The sequence below is a fragment of the Protopterus annectens genome, chromosome 5.part0 (assembly GCF_019279795.1).
Source record: "Protopterus annectens isolate FY-2018-M chromosome 5.part0, PAN1.0, whole genome shotgun sequence".
NCBI classification, from domain to species: domain Eukaryota; kingdom Metazoa; phylum Chordata; order Ceratodontiformes; family Protopteridae; genus Protopterus; species Protopterus annectens.
Window position 1 is genome coordinate 1247763721 of NC_056735.1, and position 22475 is coordinate 1247786195.

The window sequence follows — 22475 nt, forward strand, 5'->3', positions numbered from 1 at the left end:
TTTTAATTTTTGGAGAAGGGAGCAAATAAAGGAAGTAGACACTGGTTGTAAATGAAAAGATGGGGATGGGTTTGTAGTAGAAGTAGGCAGATTTGAGGTATCAGAATTAAGACGGCTAGCAAGAGTTTGGATGACGTCTATGAAGAAAGAATTGAAGGCATTAGCATTGTAGGATTCTCGAGGTTAGAGAATAGTGGGTTGGGAGTGATAAATTGACCTAGGTATAGAAGTTTGTTAATGCTAGTCCAAAACGTTTGTGGTTCCTTGTGGTAGGTTTGCTGTAATTGGAGGTAAAAGTTCTTTTTGTCTAACAGGATGGCTTTTTTGTATTATTTCTAAGTTGCCTAAAGGTTTGGTGATCTGCAGGATTCTTAGTAGTATGCCATTTTGCCCAGGATTTGTTTCTGAGAAGGATTTTTTGCCTAGTAGTATTTGAGAGCCAAGGGGCTGGTTTAGCTTTATTTCTAACAGAACGTGTTGGGGTGTGGTGGTCCAGGATGGCTAAGAATGTAGAATTGAAGTATTCTACTGCTTCATTGAGTGGGAGAGATTTTAGTGGTGACAAATTACATTGAGTTCTGTCTGGAAATGTTCTGGGTTAAATTGCTTTTTGGTGCGTACTGTTCTGAAAGTGTTAGGGTAAGTTAGGTTGGTTTTATGCCTGATAATACAAGTTAGTGAGGGGTCACTTAGGTCATCTGGAAGGGTTCCTATTTTGTAAGTCTGATGAGGACTATTAGTAAGTATCTAGTCCAAGGTACTTTCTTTGTTGTTGAGTCTATTAGTTCTGGTAGGGGAGTTAATAGTTTGTGAGAATCCATATACGTTAATATGGGTGGTGGGGTGTGTATTACTACAGGACTTCCAGTCGATACTGAAGTCTCCTAGGACTATGGTTTCTTGTGGGAGGTTAATAGAAAGCCAGTTAAGGATATTTTCAAGGGTATTAATGTTATTTCATGAAGGAAGATATATACAGATAATATTTATGGCTTTACATGAGTTGACCTGAAATTTAGAGATAAGTACTTCAGCACTATTGTCTAAAGGTGGGCTAAGATTTACAGTGCTAACTTGTAGCTCTGCTTTATAGAAGATTGCTACCCCTCCTCCCTTTTTGGCTGTGCCGTCTAGTCTAATGATAGTGTAACCAGGTGGGGTGACCTCATTGTCTTTAACAGTAGGTTTCAGCCAAGTTTCAGATAAACATAGGATGTCAAATAGGTGGACATCTAGGAGGGCATGTAGTTGAGCAATTTTATTGTTAATGCTGCGTATACTGAGATGTGCTATAGAGAGTGAGTTAGAAGGTTTGGTAGGGGCTAGGGTACTAGTGTTATTCGGGTTGCAGTTTGCAGTGGTAAGGGAATAGTTAGTGCCAGATTTAGGATGAATGTCCCCGTCTAGTAAGGAGTGGAGGTATACTATGTGTTTAGGGTGGTGAGGCTTACAATAATAGTCAAATAATTTTCTAGTATTTAAGTTGGTATACTTAATGTGTGCTAGTCTATGATATTTGGCTAGTAGGTAGCTGGGTTTGGATATAATGTTTAGGAAGTTTGGAGAGATTAATGGTGGTGCTGAAGTGTGTCTGGAGGGGAAGAGAAGGGTAGAGTATAGTGGTTGTTCATAGGAGGTTAGGAGATGGACAGTGGTTAGAGGATGAAAGAGTGAGAACTTTTAGTTATGTACTCACCATAACTTCAGATGTTTGGGATCCATCTCGCCTACATTCTGAATGATGGGTTCTTATGCCAAAGAGCGAAGTCTCTTATTGGCTGAGCTTACTATATCCCAGGATGCACCACCAACAGTCCCCAGATCTAGTTTGTCATACATGCACACATGCATACCCTGCTTATATAACATCGATGAAACAAGATAAAACAGTGGAGCTCAAAACCGTTCTATCTCTTCTGATCTGCAAGGCAGGGGAAGGAGAGATGGATCCCAAACATCTGAAGTTATGGTGAGTACATAACTAAAAGATGTTATGTGATCCTATCTCTTCTGAATGATGGGACAGCCCTAGCACCTGAATCCTGGGTGGCTCACTGGAAAACACTCCTGAGTACCGTGGAACCAAATGAAGCTCGTCCTTTAGATGCCACATCCAATTTGTAGGAAATGAAAGTGCTTGGAATGAAAAGCTATAGAAGTAGCCATAGCTCTGGTAGAATGAGCTTTGATAGATGATTGAAGAAGAATAGGCCTGAGTTATGCAATCTCTGATCCATTTTGAGATTGTAGCTTTTGTGATGGTTTGGCCCAATTTATTATCTGAGAAGGACACAAACAACTGGTCTGACTTGCTGGGTCCTGTCTACTGTGAACATCCAATTTATGGAGAGTATATTCTGCCTCATTAGAGAATTTTGGAAAGAAAACTGGTAGTTCTAGGGATTGTTGAAGACAGAAACTAGAGCAGACCTTTGGGACAAAGGATGGATTAGGCCTAAGAGATACTCTATCTTTGTGGAAAATTAGATATGGTGGTTTAATAGACAGGGCTTGAAGTTCTGAGACTCTTCTTGCTGAAGTAATAGCCACTAAGAATGCCGCTTTCCATGACAGATATTTCATGTAGCAGCCGGTTCAAAGGGGAGAAAACTGGTGGTCTTAACAGATTAATGAATGTTTTGCATAGCCTGCTGCTCATCAAAGGAGGATCCGTAGATTCATGGAATTTAGAAATAGCAGCTAGTTGAACTTTAATAGTTGAGACAGAAGATCCCTGATTAAATAGGGATGTTAAGAATTTCAAAACCTCTGGGACAGGAGCAGTGATAGGGTCTAAGCCCCTTGAGTTGAGCCCAGATAGCAAACCTTTTCCACTTACTGAGGTACAATTTGTTAGTGGTGGGTTTATGGGCAGAAACAATGTGAACAACTTTCTAGTGTGTGGCTTCTGACTAAGGTCGAAGTGGATCAATTTCAATTGAAGAGACTGATGCCAATGTCATGAATTAGCAAATCGGGACCAGGTCTAAGGTCCACGGATCGTCCACTGCATGCTTTTTCAGGTAAGGAAACCATATCTGGCCAGTATGGGGCAATCAGAATCATTGAAGACCTTAGCTGGGAAGCTTTTGAATGACTTTGGGAAGGAGTGGGTTGAGCTAGAGCATCCATGGCGGTACTTCCTGATGTGGAATCAAGGAGAAGAATCTTTGGCACTTGGTGTTTTGTGGAGTCGCAAATAGATCGCAGCACTGCCCCCCATCTCTTGAAAACCTGGGCTGCGAGAGAGAATTGTCCTGCTTAATTTGTCCGCCAATACATTTGACTTTCTCTGCAAAGGGATACGATCTGGTCCCTCCTTGTTTGTTCAGATACCAAACCACCGACATGTTGTCTGTGTGGATGGCAATGATACCCTGAGGAAGGAACTTGTGTAAGGCCTGTAGGGATCCTCATCTCCAACACGTTGATGTGGAGAAGAGCCAGGATCCCTGAACTAGCCTGCCCAGACAATGCCCCCACCCTATCTGGGAGGCATCTGTCGGGGGGAGAACAAAGGGTTTGCCCTGATCTAAGTTGGATGTCTGAAGCCACCAGCAGGTCCCTTTTGCATATTTCTGTAATCATGATGAGATGATTGAGTGGGAGATCTTGAAAGGTCCATTGAGTTGATAAGAGCCACTGAAGAATCCTCATGTGTAACCTTGCTAGAGGAACTAAAAGTACCGCGGCAGACATTGAGCCTAGAACCTGTAGGACCATTCTGGCTGGGGCTTTGGATCTCGAGATCAGAGCTTGCACTTGGGTGTCCGGATCCTTGATCCTTTCGCAGGAAGAAAGATCAATCTTGAGTCTATCTCTGCTCCTATAAACTTTATGCTGAGAGGGCAGCAAGACAGACCAGGAGATGGTGGCTTTGAGATTGTCCATAAGTAGATGCCTGGTGGTGGCAGTCAAAACACTTGGTGAACACCCTGGGGGCTGTGGTGAGATAGGTTCAGTCTGCTGAGATCCAATATTGGTCTCAGGTCCCCTGTCTTTTGCACTAAAAGAACCGGGTGAGTATTTGAATGGGATGATGTAACCTCCGGCACTTCCAAAGCACCCATCTGTCCTGAGTGATTGACTCAAGAGTAATAGTCGTAATTGGTATGGGATGGTTGATATAGACATCATATTGGATTGAGAAGAATGGGAGGTAAGGTTTTGTGAGCAAGTAAGAAGATATATCAATAGGTGGGGTGTTGTAACAAGGAGGGATGGGAGGTAAGGTAACAGTAGGTGTGTTGTGATAAGGGGGGTTGTGAGTGGTAATGATGTGATCTGCTCAAATGGAGCAGATGTAATGGGGGTGTGGCTTTAGAGGAATAAATGTAGGAGCACTGGGGGCGGGTGGGAATTGGGGGCAGGGTAGGGAAGCGGAGTAATTAATATTATAGCAGTCTCTGTAAATCCAAGGAGTGAAGAACCTTCGCAAGAGCAGAATGCGGAGAAGGAAAAAGGGAAGGAAGACAAATATACTGATTAAAGGACAACTCTTTGACCACCCTGGGCATAAAGGAAGGATTAGTATGAATAGACACCATGTCTCTATGAAAAACTAAAAAAGGAAAGCCTAAATTCAGACATACCCTTGGCTGACGTAAGAGCCAAAAGCAATACAGTCTTCCAAGTACAATGTTGCAAGGAAGCTGAAGAAAGCTGGCTCAAAAGGAGCCTGGGTCAATTTTTCAAGTACCAAATTGAGAGTCCAATAAGGCAGCATAGGCTTCCCAGGAGGTCTAATCTGAAGGATGATTAAGGAATTCCTCTGGACTCTAGTTTGAAGTCAAGCAAGATTCAATGGCAGACTAGCAGAAACTGCTGACACTTGAGCTTTCACTGAAGAATAGGACAACTCAGCATGGAGCAGGTCACACAAATGACAGAACCAATGCAAACTTCACTACTAGCGAATCCTGATGGCATGAGAGGCACCAGACAGAAAATATTTTCCATTGGGCATATATGATTTTCTAGTAGTGGGTTTCCTGGCCTCATGCAGAACCCAAACACATCCTCAGAAAAGAGCTGCCTGAAAGGGACCATAACCCTATAAGAGACCCCCCCCTGTCTTATGTGAGAAGAATCAATGGTGAGGTAACTTGTGGTGATTGCCCGTGACCAAGTGAGAAAGAAGGGGGAACCAATGTTGTTTGGCCAAAAAGGAGTCACTAGTAAGATATTGGACCAGTCCTGCCTTTTGTTCTGCAGGACTCAAGGTAACAGACAAAGAGGGAAAGGCGTAGCAAAAACATCCCTTTCAAGGGAAAAGAAAAGGCATCCACATTCCAAGCCAGAGGACTACACACTCTGGAACAGAACAGAGGATCCAGGAACACATCCATGAAGCATCCACTTGTGAGTTTGTGCACTGAACCTGCTCAAGGAGTTTTGCCACTAGATTGTGCTCCAAGGGAATGCAAACTGCCTGAAGAGTCACTTGGTACTGGACATCTAGATTCCAGATCTGAACAGCTAGACTGCAAAGATAGAATGTTGTGCCTCCCTACTTGATGACATACATCATCACTGTGGTATTGACTGTGAAAACTGAGGAACCTGGGATGAAAGAGGGAATGCAAAGGTTGCAGAAACAGAAGCAGAGCCCTCACTTCCTTTAGGTTGATGTGGCCTGACCTCTGATGAGGAGGCCAGAGACACCGAACCTTTAGGGGCCACAGGAGTCACACCACCCCCGATCTGAGGAGTCTGTAGAGAGCTCCTGAGTAGGAACTGAAGCTTGAAAGGCAAGTCTTGGGTTGAAAGAAAATTGATGAATCCACCACTGAAGCTTGAGACAGGGAAGAAAAGGTATCGGGAAAGTCCAGGGGGTGGTAACACTGAATCCACACTGATCTGCGGTACCACTGAAGTTTCCCCATATGGGACCTGGTAAGAGGGAGCACGGGAATGGCGGAAGCCATGAACTAGACATTCCTGAGAAATTCCATAGCTATGACAGATGACAGAGGAAGAAGGGATAGTAAAAGGCAATTAGAGACTGAACCTTGGAGGCAGGCAGAGATGCTAACATGGGAACTGTCTGAAGTCTGGAGCAGAGGAAAATAAGATCCTGAGAAGGTTATCAGAACTGATTTCTGAAAGTTTATGAGCCCCAAACTTTGTAACAGGGAAATGGTAAACTTGAGATCCTGAAGCAGACTGCTGGGGGAAGGAGCTTGAATAAGCAGATCATCTACATAGGGAAAAATATGAATACCTTGAATCCTGCAAATAGCAATGGCAGGAGCGAGACATTTGGTAAACACCCTTGGGGCAGTAGAGGCGCCAAAGGGCAAAACAGAGAACTGAAAATGCAAAGAGAAATGTAAACATTTCCTGAAGAGGTGATGGATGGAGATGTGAAGGCATTAATCCTTGAGATACCAGAAAGACCGGGGAAAGAAGGAAAGTAAATAATGTCTGCTGAGGGGTCTTCTTTGCATTACCGAAATTGCACTTTACCGAACTTGTAAGCATGTAAATATATTCTAACAAACACCTCATTTCTGCAACCCAGTACTGGTTTTATAATAGAGACTTTTATGCTGACTGTAAGAGTAAAAACTGGTTTATTATGCAGACTGTACTGTCTGCAGAGCCTACTATGTTGGCAAATCTAATCACATGCAAAAAGAAAGGGTTATGGAGCATATAAATGATATAAATAAAAAGTAACCAATGCCCTGTGATCACTCATTCACGTTTTTCGTGCTGGAGCTGACTAATGAATGTGCGGGGTGGAGTTCAGAATAATAACAGAATGCTGTGAGCCAAGTTGGATACTACTTTTAGAAGCACACCTTCCACCAGGATTGAATGGGACAATTTCATTGAAGCCAGTGTTGAAATCCAACCCCCTATGTCACTGAATTAGACTTTTGGGGGTTTGACTCGTAGAGAACACTTGACTGGTTGATTCATTTATGAGTGAACAGCCAGCTGACTGTGTGTGTTTAGTCACTGGACCTAGTTAGACTTTTAAATGCTCTTCCTTTAATGGTTTTATATGGTCTGAAGAAGCAGAGTGAGTATCTGTGAAAGTGCTTCTTTTATTTCATGTTTTCTGTTTTATTAAAGTTTATAGTTCATTTTCAGCCACTCTAATAGTTTTATTTATTTTCTTAGAGTATTTTCTCTTGTATTACTCAGACCTCCGAGTGGCTTTGAGTTTTGTTTTGTATTACTTTGCCTGTACTTTGCCACTGGAGCATGGCTGAGGGGTTACAACTGGAATTGGATTACAATCCCAATGGGTTTAATGAGTGGTTGGATCAGCTGCTGTTATTAGAAGTGAATCCATTGTTGCCATTTACGCTGGATGTGACTGATACACATAGGAGTACTATGGATACGACATAATGCTTTTTTCATTAACAGGTTTTCCCAATATAAAAACATGAGCAGTCATTACAGCAAGCCAGATAAACCAAATTGGCACTGTTGCAATCTGCATAAAACCTTGGGACAAACCTAAAACCATTTACTGGGTGTGTATATGTCTTGACCACCGAAATATATCTACATGCTCTACACATTCTACAAGCAAACATCCCTGCCCCACACGATGGAACACGAACCTTTAATTTACCATGACGATAACATGAATTGTTCTTTGAGGGAAGGTATGTTGGAGCATCTTAACTATATACGGAATAAGAATGAGAACAGTACTTTATATAAACATGTAATGCTTTTTAATAATCATACTTTGGTTTTTTTTTTTTTTAGTTTTGCAACTTATAACTAGTGATTTCAGAGGGGAGATATTGTCAATACGGTAGAAGTAGCAGAAACTAAATGGATTTCCGCTTTTCAAGCACACAGAGCTCCTGGCTTAAATGGTAATACACACCTTTAAAGCCAGTATTAAGGGCTTGAGCTCCACCTCACTGACTTGTTAATGATTTTATTGATGTATGGTATTTAAGAGGGTGGTGTTCCGTTTTCAGTATGGTCTGAAGAAGTGCAGACTGGATGCACAAAACTGCTTACCTTTTCAATAAGTTTTTTTTATTTTCAGCTTGTTTGGCTGGTTATATTTCAGTTTTTCTGTATAAGGGAATACTTGTTTAGAACTGCTGAAAAGGTGGCAGAACGTGAATTTACAGCTTAGTTTTGATTATTTCAAACTTATGCTAGAATTTTTTCACCCTGATGAAATATCGCTTCTTAGAGACATTAAGGCTTTATTAAAGGAGTTGTATACAGATTTTACCTCTGAAATTTGTAGAACCAAAAATGAGGAAGTGTTTGAATGTGATGAGAGTCATGAAAAGACGCTTGAATCTACGAAACTAAAGAAACACAAGACATTTTTGATTTTTAGGAAAGGGTATATTTTTGCTTGGCCTCAAGAACAGAGGACGAATGAGACTATGGCGTCCAGTACACAAGCTAACAATATGATGAAAGTAGTAAATTCAGGCAGCCAATTAAATAATAAAACGATGAACAACATGGAATTGGTTGTGCCACCTGTTAACCATGATTTATCTACTACTATATTGCCCTCCAAGTCTAGGACTGAGAGCAACAACTTGAATTCTTTTCAGTTAGAATCCGCTTCACTAGAGAGTATGGACCATTGAAAGAAACACTCAAACAGCAGGGGGAGGAAAGGGCATGTTTTTTATTCGAATCCAGGGGCAACTATGACCACGAGGAGACGGCAGCAAATGAATTAATTTTCAATACATCTTTTGCCTTATCTGATGAACAGATGTGTGTTGAATAAGGGTCTTTCCTTTGTACCTATAAGGCCATCTGAATTAAGTGAGGTCTTAACAGACCTGAGACTTTTTGCGAAGAATGTTTCTTTTTTGCTAATGTATCCTGAACAATCTAATGATTTTAATAATTTTAAGAAACTGAGCACTTTCACCTCGATTACTCATCCTTTTATTGAATCTACAGTTGACATTTGTGAAGCGATACATTCTTCCATGACAACTAAACAAATGCTCTTTCTATAATTTAACACCTCAATAAGTTACCACATTTAGAAGATTTAAGATCTGCTCTCCACCTTGAGATACAACCAGCAGATAAAGGTGGGGGAATAGTAATTATGGATAAGCAGTTCTACTATGAACATATGTATTCCACATTGAATGATATCAAGACTTATAAGAACATTGCTGGACATTTGGGTAAAGTCATTATTTATAAAATACATGCGTTAGTCTACGACCTACTTATGACTGGCCAGATTAGTGAAGAACTAGATGAATATTTTCATACTGAACATCCCAGCATTCCAGTACTATATGGCCTACCTAAGGTACATAAGGACCCTGTGCAAACACTTATGCATCCTACTATATCCAGCTGTGGATGAGTCACAGAATCTCTATCACTCTTCATAGAGAAGACACTTAGACATGCACTCAATAAGGCAGTGACAGTACTTAAAGATACTAAGTCTTTCTTAGAGGAGCCTTTTTCTTGGTATGATCAATATGATGGCAATTATGACTATACTTTTGTCACATTAGATGCAGCTTCACTGTTTACAGTGATACTTAATGATTGGGGCACTGACTGTGTGAGGCGAGTCCTTGGTAAAAATACTGACCGGCCAGTAAGTACGGTCAATTTGCTATGTAGACTAATTGAACTTGTACTCGAAAATGATATTTTTGTTTTCAACAATGACTTTTATAGCCAGCAGACAGAAGCTCTAATGGGCATGGCACGTGCAAACACTTATGCCAACTTGGCTCTTGCATGCTGGGAACAGGAGTATATTACATAATAATGTTTTTGTGGGGAATATCCTGTTCTACAGGCAATTTGTGGATATCGTTCTCATATGGAAAGAAACAGAACAGCGCTTGAATAGTTTTACTGATTTTTTACAGAAGACAACTGATTTTTTTTGAAGTTCAGTTATTGCCCTTCTCATGAAAGTACAGACTTCTTCGAGGTTACAGCTGAAAAGGCAGTACTGGGATGTTGCCACACTTGTCTCTACAGGAAGCCTTGTAAGAGGAATACCCTGTTACACAGAACAATATACATCCTGGTCACATTACTAGAAACTTTATGAAGGGACAATTCCTGTGGATAATGAGACTACATGACGATGACAATGACCTGGTTCCCAGCTTTTGGACTCCTAAAGAATGAATTTTTAACTCAAATAAATTACATGAGATTGAACGGTGCATGAATGTGGTACTTCGTATGATGGGTAGTGATGGAAGACTCTACTTTTCTGAGAGATCCAGGAATGATAATGTTGGAGACTGTACTTCTGCTGGTACACATCATAAGAACAGTCTGTCTCACCTCTACCAGTGATGCGAACATAGTATGCAATATTTTGAAAAAGAACTGGTCTATTTTACATGCTGACCCTGACATCAGAAACATTACTGATGATTCTACTAGGTTTTGTTTTAGAAATAACCTTTCCCTTAAACAACAATAACGTGACAGACTACAGTTCACTCTGATCGAAAGGGGACTTTTAAATGCCGCACTTGTAGAGCATGTAAATATATTCTAACAGCTCATTTCTGCAACCCAGTTCTGGTTTTATAATAGACAAACTTTTATGTCGACTGTAAGAGTAAAGATCTGGTTTATTATGCAGCTTGTACTGTCTGCAGAGCCTTCTATGCTGGAAAAATGAAATGCATGCTAAAAGAAAGGGTTATTGAGCATATAAATGACAAAAAGAAAAAAGTAACCAATGCCCTGGTCAAGCATGTAATGAAACAAGGTAGTGATCACTTGTTCAAGTTTTTCGTGCTGCAGATGACTTCACTGAATGGGCTGGGTGGAGATCAGAATAATATAACAGAATACCGTGAGCCAAGTTGGATACTACCTTTTACAAGCACACCTTCCACCAGGATTGAATGGGACAATTTGATTGAAGCCAGTGCTGAAATCTCACCCCCTATATCACTGAATTGCACTTTTGATGGCTTAGCTCATAGGGAACACTTGACTGGTTAATTCATTGAGTGAATAGTCAGCTGTCTGTATGTGTTTAGTGATTGGGCCTTGTTAGATTTTTAAATGCTCTTCCTTTACTGGTTTTTACATGGTCTGAAGAAGCAGACTGAGTATCCGTGAAAGCGCTTACCTTTTATTTCCCGTTTTCTGTTTTATTAAAGTTTAAAGTTCATTTTCAGCCATGGTGATTGGAGTTTTATTTATTTTCTTAAACTATTTTGTTTTGTATTACTCCGACCTTCATCAAGTGGCTTTGACTTTTGTTTTGTATGCAGAAAACCTACTCTTAACGGTCACATCACCGGAATTTTAAGGAAGTTGGCCATCATTACAAAACAAACCCACTGAAGCACATCAAACTCACCCATGTGATGTGGGGGACTACACCGCATACACACCTCCTAAACCAACTCCAGGAAAAGGGCAAATTACCCCATGTTGCCCAACTGCCTCCTTTCCCGGATTAAAATTCCGGTGATGTGACAGTGCATTAACAAAGGTTTTCGGCATAGTCGTCGTCATTTTAAAGTTCGGTAAAGTGTATTTTCGGTAATGCAAGATAGGGCCCTGCTGAGATAACATCCAAAAGGAAGGAATCTTGAGAAAAGTGCTCAGTAGGGAAAGATCCAGAAATGGTCTCAATGTACCCTCCTTCTGTGGGATCAAAAAGATACTGGAATAAAATCCTTTTCCCACATGGATGGGAGGCATGGTCTGAATGGGTCTATATTAGAAGACAAAGTTTAAAATCGCGAACGTTCTAAAGAGTGAAAATTCCGGACTTCAAAGTGCCTTTTTTGAGATCGCTGTACATTGAAGATTGGAATATTTGCCCTTTCCTCACTGTAGTGCAATCTCGGAGTTGAAATATATATTTAGCAGGGGGGGTGCAGCCCCCCACAATAATGATTTTGAGGTCCGAAATTTTTGCTCTTTACAGAGTTTGCGATTTTAAACCATCGGTCTTCTAATGTAGACCTGGTCTGAATGGTACTCTGAGCCAAAACAGTATGAAGAACCTCTGGGAAATGAGGCAGCTGCTCTTGAAGAGGTAGAGGAATGCCTGAAAAGGGAGGGATGGACTTCCAAACCATGAAATAACCCTGATGGATAATGGACAGAACCCAAGAATTTGAAGTGATCTGAAGCCAGTTTGGGAGTGACAAGGGAACCTGGCCAAGGGAAGAAGGAAGTGAACCATCAAACTGAACCAGGCTTGTCCTGTAAAGACCGTTTCTGGACAACAGGAGTCCAAGTAAATAAGCAGGAAGCACATGCCCAAATCCCTTCTTCCCTTGGGAGCAGGGCAAGATTGCCTATAAACACAGATATGAAGGCTTAATTCCTCAGAAATTTAGGAATGGGGAAACAAAAATATGCTTCACTTCCTACAAGGCTTTACCCTTGTACTGCATGGACTTGAAAAGGTCAACAGCAGATCCAAAAAGCCTTTTATTATCCAAAGATGGTCCAAAAGTTTGGCCTTAATGTCGTCAGGCAAAACCTGAAGACGAAGCCAAGAATAACGCTTCATAACTGAACCAAAGGCAGCAGACCTGGAAGAGGCACTAACTGCATTTGACTGAATGGCAGGCAACCTGAGAAATACAGCACATCAGGAAAAGGGACAAAGCCTTCCCCTCAGTCAGGAAGGTCAGAAACCACCTTAAAAACCTGAGAAAGGAGAACCAAAAATAGGAGTCTGGTAGTTGATGGCCCTAAAAGACAAAGTGGCAGCAATGTAAACTTTGTCAGCCTTTCCACTGCCCTACTATCCTTATCAACAGCTTGGAGGGCAACAACTTGATGGCTTGTCAGAGGAGATTGACATTACAGAAGGGTCAGCAGAGGGGCATTTATAAAGAAACTTGCAATCTTCAGGCACTTTGTATAACCTACCTGGCTTCTCAGGTGTGGGGAGCTGAGGGTCAGATTTGTAGCCCCTGACCCTCAGATGTGGGAAGCTGAGGGTTAGGGGCTATAAAAGCTGCCAAGAAGGTATCCAGAAGGGGTCTATATTAAAATTGCGAAAACTTACTTTCGCGAATCCACACTCCAACACATAAATGTCGAAATCTAAGAAAATGACAACTACGAACATATTCCCGGAAGCAACAGCGCCATATAGGTAAGGTAAACCCAATGGAACAAACCTAAAGCAAAACACTTTAAAAACATTTTTGCAGGTGGGCAAGCCCCCCTGCATCCCCCACACCCCCCCTATTTAAATATATCAACTCCGAGACTGTACTACAGTGGGGAAAAGGATTTATTTCCTCATCCCCATGATCACCCTGCTGGCCAAAAAAAGGCCGCTCGACATTCCGGATTCGCTTTTTTCACTCTTCGCTATTTTAGGACTTCGACATCTGTGTGTCTATGAATGTGGATTCGCGAAAGTTAGCTTTCGCAATTCTAATATAGACCCATCCAGAAGGGTAGCTAGAACAGCAGAAAGAGCAGATGGTTTGCGATGCTTCATCTGTAGGAACTCAATGCATTTTTGAATATCAGAGACTTGTGAACAATCCCAATTAAAATAATCCATCATACAGGCAATGGTGCCCCCCACAGGAGAGCTCTCCCAAAGAGGAGTCTAGACTTGTGAAGTCCTCCTCCTCTGAACTGCAGTCCAATGGAAAAGGGATTTGGGAAGAATAACCCAAGGATTTTTCTGGAGAGCCCAGATCCTCATCCGAGGAATCCAATTCCCTGGGTCTTTGAGAGGAGCAGAAGACCAGGGCAGGAATGCAGACCCCTGGAGATGGCTTCAAGGCCAAAGCATTATATAAACCCTGACTGAAAGCCTGCCATTCATGTTGGGGATCCTTAACAACAGGGGAAATCAGCTTTGTTTTCAGTTTCTTTTTTCTGTGGGACATCCACTCAAAACACCCTTGGAGGTTCAGAACCACTAACATGCCTCTATAATGGTATTAGGAATCCCCTCTCTTTTATTAAGATCGGAGGAATCCCTTAGGTCCTTCGAATATAATCAGCTGAGGTTACTCCTCAATGTTGCGCACAGATTTTGAAAAGCTGCCAAAGAAATGCAAGAAGCCGAATCCATGGCAGCCTCTGAAGGGGTCACGGCACAGAACAAGAAGCAACCACAGGATGGCCCCTCCAGGCTTTCAACAGGCTCAAAAGTGACATCCAGAGGAGGCTGGAAAGCAGCTGGATCAGACCTAACTTTACTGGCCGCCTTGGCAAAAGGCTGGCCCTTAGTACAGGATGATTTTGCCACAGTACACTGAGTCAACAACTTAAGATGCTGGTTCTCAAAGTATGTGGAGGAGGACAGACTACTATGTATGGTCTTAGACATAAAAGCCTGGCAGATACAGCCCTCTGTATCATCATGGGAAGCCCCCCCCCCCCCCAAAAAAAGACACTGGACATGACTGTCTTTATGGGGAATCTGCCTCCCACACTGATATTTTCCCTTTCTGGATGGCATTAACACAACAAGAATAGAAGAAAAAGAAGAAACCCCAATGGGGAACTTATTTCAAAACATCAGCACAGCAGAAAGGCATTCAGACAGACATTCAATAGCAGACTTTGGAAGAGCGGCATAATAGTACTGAGTGTTTCCATCCGCACGTTACCCTTATGCCCTATATGTCTTATGCAGGGAGCATTAAGTGTGATGTACGGCACCTTTAAGACCTAAAGGCTTTGTTATATTGGCTGGATGTTGGGGCACCCTTGGGGAGGAGATCCCTTATGTAAATAATACTGCAGCAGTAATTGGAAAAGACATCTACAGTTAGCTTATTACTAAAATTCCCTAATCCCTGTTCAAAGGACTTAAAGAAAATGATCACTTAAAAGATCTCCCATTAACCACTTTCTCATTTAGCCCACATGCATCCCTGGTTATTGGTATGATTCTAAGGCTGCAACATCAAATAGCAGACATGATATTATGCCACACAGGAAGATATCCAAATTTAATGTCTACTACAATGTCTACGTACTCTCTAAATAAATCACAGAAAGGGTGCAGCTAACGTCTGGAAAAGTTAATCTGTATTACTTTATCTATGCACACCTGCCCAAAATGCCTGAAAAATTAAACATTCACATGAGCACTTAGGATCCAAGATCGAGATTTCCTGGGATCTAGAGAGAAATGCAGCTGTACAGAAATCACACTTTTCCTTACCTTGTCTCATTATCTACATCATTAGTTTGATTCAGATGCAGCTGTTAATCAACCAGCAGCTTAGCTTTGAGAAAACTTCTCCACATTAAAGCATGCTTCTCACTGTGTAGTGTCAAATGGCACAGCTGCAAGAAAAGGTGTTTTTCTCATAGCTTATGAGCAGCTGCTGGTTGCAGGTTCACAGATTCACTGACAGTAATTAGGCTAATGACCCAGAGGGGCCTTTCAAAGCCTAGACAAGTTTTCCTGAAAGAATAATGATGTCCTGCATCCAAATAGGACACTGACGGCCAGGCACTTATAAGCTACCTCTGTCCATAAGGGACATGGGGGCTAGGCGTGGTGTAAATTTCCTATTTCCCATCCACTGGTCTAGGTTGTGCTTAAACTGGGTAATAGACAAACTCAGCTTCACATGGATGGAAAACCTCTTCCATAAGAAGGGCAGTCTCCGGGACATGTACCTGTCTCCAACATGTTCTGTTTAAATCACAGAAAAAATTCAGGTCCCTAGACCTTGTATTCCTGGCACTCATTGATTTATGAATATGTAGGAGATTCAAAAGTGGGGAGTTTACGGATGCCTGGTCAGCCAGACATAGTCTCTTGCATATTGCAAAGGGGTGATCTGAGTAGAGGGAAAGGGCTTTAAGGCACTCTACATAAGGCAGGTCTGTTACGCTTTGTATTCTTTTTGTAAGGAAATTCTGAGGTCACTCTAGTTGCTGCATATCCCTGGTCAGGTACATACCAAAGACAGCATTATACTCCAACAAGTCTGGTAAGGGTGGAGTACAGTGGGCTAATAAACCTCTTTGAAACTAGATGCCATGTCCTTACTTATAAGGTGCACAACATAAAAGATTTAATCACTGTGGCTGCATGGTGGTCAAATGTAAGGCTAATCTCCACATGCGTACCCAGATCCCTGACCACTGGGTTGTCTCTTAGGGGTGTATTATCAACATGGTAATTAGCTGGGATGGTTGACTTCCCAAGGGAAACAATTATGCATTTCTTAGCATTGAGTTTAAGACCATAGCTTTGGCACCATTTGTCAGAGACAGACGTTTTTGAAGGCAGCTACTAGTCAATAACTTCCAGCTTGCAATCATCTGCAAACTTACTTAGTCAGCCATAAACCTTCAGCATTTGCTTCCATTTCAGAGAAACAGATGCCAAAAAGGAGAGGGCCCAGCAGAGAGCCCAAGAGACTCCACTAGTAGCTGGACTCTTGGTGGAAGTGGCCTCATCAAATTTGACCTCATGGATCCTATCAGTGAACCAGATGGCTATCCAGTGCATGATAAAAAGGTCTATACCTAAATTAGTAAGCTAGTCTATAATGCCCGAGTGGACTATTGTATCAAAAGCCTTGGCCAGGTCAAGGTAAGCTGTGTGCACAGTCGTAAGTTCATCCAGTGCTTTTGGTGACCCTCTCAAAAAAAGTCCAACAGATTTAATAGGCATGACCTTCCTTTAACAAAGCCTATGATGGGTCCAGGATTTGCAGGTTACCTATGTCCTCATTTACCACGTCCATGATGATTCTTTCCATGGCCTTACATACGAGGCTGTAAGACTTATGGGCCTGTAGATACCCGGATCAGTGGGTGGATCTCCTTTGTGCAGGGAATGACTACAAGCCATCTTCCATTCCTTGGGCACAAAACTTGATTGAAGGCTCTAGCTGAAAATTGATTCAAGTGGACCAGAGGGGTCATGTTTCATGCTATTTATTAAACATCCCAGGATGTTATCTGGGTCCATCGATACAGTGCTTTTGGCTTTGGAAAGTGCACTGATGACCTGTTCCCTAGTAATTGTTGGTGGGATAGTGTTATGTAGTATTTCTTTTGGACTACTAGGGGGGAGTGGGAGGAGAAATCTGAGCTGAACCTCACAGCCAAAAAGTTGGCAAAGGCCTCTGGCTGTGTGCATGAGATGCCATTTACAATAAGTTCTGAGCACTGTTGTATATTTCCTCTGAGGTTACAGTCATAGCTGTGTAAAGCTTTGTGGTTGTCCATTGCCTGAGAAAGCATTTTTCTTTAATATTTTAAGGCTAAATTTGATTAACTCTCTTAGCTGCCTGTTTAGATTGGTCAGGGGGCTTTTACTTAGCATGACTTTGCTCCTCCTCCATTTGGCCAAGATTTTTTTTTCTTCTGTTGTATAACCAACTGATACTGTGATTCCACCAAGGTGGCTTGTCTTTTGAGTTTGTCTTATTCTTAATACAAGCGGGCACAGCTTGCTCTATACAGCTATCAGTACAGCTGTACTGAGATTTTGTAAATAACTTAGTGTATGCTATGGTGTTTACTGGGTTTGGGAGTGCTTGGAATTTAGCCAAGGTGTTGCTTAGTAGAGAGAGGATAGCCTTGGAATAGCTCCTAAAAGTTTTTGATTTCGCTGGATGCCCAGATTTAATTTTTATTTTAAGTGTCTTATGGTCATATCTGACAAGCGAAGATATTACTTTGGGTGAGGAAGGAACACCCCCCCCACACACACACACACACACACACACACACACACACACCCCATGTTCGTGAGTGCAAGGTCAAGGATGTTTGTACCCCTGGGCAGGAGAATAGATCAACTGTTACAGGATGTTGGTATTAAAGTTTAGGAGTTGCTGGGCTTGTGCATTAGAAGTGTAGGATTCCCAATCTAAAGAGGAGTAGTCGAGTTGCCTCATGAATATCGTATTTGGTTAAACGGTGAGGGACACTACTGCACTGACATAGGTAGTATGGGGTTCCTGGGACATGGAGGGGGACCTATAGGTTGCAAGGATATGGTGCAACTCGATTCTTGGTGGAGGTTGCACATATACGAGTTCCAGTGGGTCATGCACTAACTAATCTGGATGTGAGACTAGTTTTAGTATAGACAGATTTCTCCACCTTGAGTTCCCTCATGTGCAATACCTTGTCTAAAGGTGTGAAAGGCATTATAACCTTGCAATGCTGGGAGTGGAGTTTCCTGTTAAGACTTCTAGCATTGAGCAGTACCACCTTCAGAAATTCCTTCATAGGTTCAGTTAAGTCGATCCAGTTTAGCTTTCTTTTATCAACAGGTTACATCCTAATTAAGGTCAGTAAACACCAACTTAACCTCCTTAGGTTAATGGCTTATTTTAGGTAACATTTCTGCGTTAATCATGTGGTGATTCACTGTAAAACAACGTGTTTTCCACAAGCCATTCAAAACAATATAATGTAGAGATGGGTTCTTTGAGTAAAGCACATATTTGATTAAGCCCATCAACGATCAAGTTGCAAAAGCAAGCCAGCTATACTCTTCTACTGTGTCACTACCGACAAGGGATTCAGTGGGTTCTGCAAGTTTGCAGCTCCCAAGATCTTCATTAGCCTCATAAATAAAGGGAGTTTCCTTTTCTTGCACAAATACGGAAAAACCAGTACCACCATTCTTTCTCAAGGTGCAGTCTTTTTGCTGGACTGACTTTTTTTTAAAGCAATACTTCCATTTTCTTCTAGCAACATAAAAAAAATCTCCACAGGTTATATACCACTTTAGTGGAGCTTCAAAGATGTGACCTTCTCCATTACTGCCAGTGATGAGTGAAGTTCTGCTAACACTTAGTAGTACCATTTATCCTGGTAACCCCCCCCCCCCCAGCACTACAGTACGGACAAACAATCGGACTTTATCATCTGCAATGGAGGTGTAAATCCCATATGAGGGAAAAACACTGATGGCAAGGGCAGAAACAGAAATTCTTCACATTTGAAACAATCCATCTAACAGTTTTTGTTTTTTCAAAAAAGCTGAATTTACCATTAAGTCTGTGAAAAAGATCTAAAATTCCAGTTGCAGTGGGCTTCTTTCTCTTCTACACATATGAAACCAATATAGACCATCAAGTAGTCCTTTTTGTCAGAACATATGTAAGAATTACAAATGCTAACTTAACGCACTAGTATAGAACTTTGTATATCTGCTGGCTGTGCCAGGTAACTGTTCACACTCTCTCTGATACACAAATGTTTGTATTGTTCAAAAGTGCTTTTAAAAATGATTTGATATATGTTCTAAAGCAAATGTACCCCTGTTAAGCATGTGAGAAAATAAGTGGAGACCTTTGCTATAGGAAAAAAACGCTAGACTGTGTGTTAATACGTTTTCTCTTCCCCAAGACCTCAACAGAAACATGAGAAAACAAAGGCCATTATCAGGAGAATGAAAAAATACAGAATAATGTGAAAGCTTTGATTTATTAAACCCACCTCTTGTGATGTTAGAGCGTGTTCTCCAGCTAACAACAGCATGCTTAGTCCTCCCATCTGTGTTGGATCTGTCAAAAGAGGAACAGAGTATTAAGTAAACAAATGCACTTTTTTTTTTTTTTTTTTACAATTAGCTGAGCCTTGCATGAAGACTAAACAATTCCGTAACTGAAACAGCAGTCAATTCAAATTTCTAGTACTGTGAAATGCCAGCCTTTAAATACATCAGGAAAACTGCATAGAAAAAACAGTCTAATTAAGGTGCACTGACAAGGTGACTATATCACTACCACCCAAACTTCAGACACGAGTCTTAACCACTATACCATTGATAAGATGTAGTACTGAGTGATGCAGACTACGGGCTGCAAGGATAAGAGCTACCACTAACTGAGACCTTGGAAGCGGTAGGAGAATATCACCTTGCATTAAGGAAGTACAATTTTGCACACCAAATGATATTATAAGACATTAAACAGCATAACTATGCATACACATATGGGGTAAAGGGGAAACCAGAGAAAGCAAGCAGCTCTTCAAGGTCTCAAGGAACAAATCCTCTATCACCATTATTTCAACAGATTTGTGAATTTGAACTGAGGCAAAGATGAACTCCTGGAGGGTATAAAACTTTCCTATTAGCCATACTCGTTTAAAGATGGGGCCCTATATACACTAAATAAAAACATATTCCATTCATTTGGGGTGCTGTGCTGGGGAGACAGTTTAAAGGGGTCTCTAGCATTACATCCCTGGGTCCCAGAAGCACACATTTAAAATAATGCAGCAGTGAGAGACACACAATATACACAGTACTGCAAAACCTTTTTTAAACAACTTCATTCATCAAATTAATTTGTGAGCTGAACTGAAGATTCATTAACAAATGAAACAGGACAAGAATAACATTTATTACCTTATACATGCATTACACATAGTAAAGAACTAGAGAGGTGGAAGCTATGTGCATTACAACAATCTTACACTTTTCAATACCTACAGTCACACTTTCAATACCTACCAACCTACTTACTTTAGCATCTATTTGACCATTTGGTATATACTTTTCACAAATTAACATATTCTTATGAAAATGACTTCCTCCACTTTTAATGACTAGAATTCTACATCTCTTATTTCCTTTAACAATATCCAGTACTCCATTTACAGCTGTTTTAATCTAATTTCCATTTTATTTAAATTGTTTTTTTGGCTGCTAATAAACTCAACAAGGCCTTAGTCGACAATTCTAAACCTACACACTAACTCAGCATCACTTCCTTAGTTAATATAGTAAGTTCCCCTCCAAAAATCTGTCAGGACATGCTGTACACAGCTCTTAAATTATGAAAACTAAACACTTTCCAAGAGAATGTGTTACTACTCCCCTCACATCTCCAGCATCTACTCTCCACTCAAGGGAAGGTATTCTGGGGTATAAAAGTACCAATGCACACATTTACATACAAATATCTTAAGTCTGGACTTGACAGTGTTACAATGGGCCCTACAGTTTAAATTTATTGCATTTGATAGCAGGATAGTCTGGGCAAACAGATGCCCCTTTTCAGCAGAGACCTAGGAAGAAAGTTCCAGAGTAGTTGCAAGTTAGACAACATACAGGTACTTAAAACATATGAACATACAAAGAATTTAGTAAAGTATATATCACAGCTAAAATGATTTAAAAGACTGATGTTTAGATATACAATATGCAGTACGCTTTCCAAGACATATAAGGAGTTGTGTTAGTTACACCTGACAAGGGAAGTTGATAAGGAGTGTGTAGAGTACAGAAATGGACATGAATGAGTTTGACTAAAAAAATTAAGTTGTAGGAAGTTATAAGCAAGTGTGCAGTCACTTCCAGAATTCCAAATTTGAATTTGGTTTCCCCTTGACAAGTGAGTGCGTCTGCACAAGGCATTCTTGGTATTACCTTTAGCTATAGCATACAGATGTTCGTATATTCTAGATCTAAATTTCCTCTCTGTTTTACCTGTGTAAAAATTATTACACGTTTGACAGTTGGAAATATAAATATATTTTGTGTTGCAATTACCTCTTTGTAAACTAACACCTTGCCTCATTCCATTTAAATATACCACATCATGGTCAAGGATGTAGGGGCATTGGTTACAGTGACCACACTTAGTTGTACCCTTAATTAATACTGGTTTTAGTACAGTTACGTGTTCCATAAGATATTTAATATTTCTGCCTGTTTTGTACACAAAACTTGGTGCTTGTCCTATAATGTTGAAAATATCCAAATTACCCCGAAAAATGTTCCAATTTTTCCTAATAATGTCCTTAAGGGTTCTTTCCCCTTCTCTATATGGAATGACCATACTGGTGCTGTATCTAACTCTTCCCGTTTGTTTGTTGTTGGAAATTGTCTCACCACTGTAAAGCAGTGATTTGTATTTGGTCCCCCACCCTTCTACCATTTCTTTGATAATCCTGTCCAAAATTTTGCTGGGATATCCCCTAGCTTTGAACATATCAGTGATGCCTTCAACTTCACTCAAGAAAGCCTCTCTGTTGGAACATATTCTTGCTGCTCTCACAAGCTGTCCTTTGAAAATGTTTCTCTTGAAATGTGGGGGATGACAACTTTGAAAGTCCAAATAACTATTGGAAAAAGTTTCTTTCCTGTGTATTTTTGAAAGGAAGGTTTTATTAATCCTATCTTTAGAAATGGTCACGTTCAGATAATCAATAAATTCATCTGAGTGATGTGATGTAAATTTGAAATATGTACACAGTTGATTAATAAATTCTAAAAACCCTTCAAGGTCCACCTGGTCATCTTTCCAAAGAATAAAAATGTCATCCAAAAAGCGACAATATGTGAACCAGTCTTGTTTACAAACACTGATGAACAAATACTTCCTTTTCCCAGGAATAAAGGACGAAACTGGCATAAATGGGGGCACATGTTGCCCTCATTGCCACCCCTTAGACCTGCCTATAATAATCTCATTCAAATGTAAAGTGGTTACTTGTGAGAATATACTCCATAACTGCCATAAGAAAATTAATCATGGAATTGCTTAATCTGGTTAGTTCCC

At 40.8% G+C, this 22475-nt stretch overlaps 1 protein-coding gene across 4 annotated transcripts in view; it reads right to left on the reverse strand.

Moving 5' to 3' along the window:
* Window positions 1-22475, reverse strand: part of BBX (BBX high mobility group box domain containing) — a 2705004-nt gene that overhangs the window by 2145091 nt on the left and 537438 nt on the right. For all 4 annotated transcript variants that reach the window (XM_044071093.1, XM_044071095.1, XM_044071094.1 and 1 more), the window contains one exon: window positions 19402-19469. In XM_044071093.1, the coding sequence (XP_043927028.1) occupies window positions 19402-19469 (68 nt within the window). The remainder of the gene's footprint in view (window positions 1-19401; window positions 19470-22475) is intronic.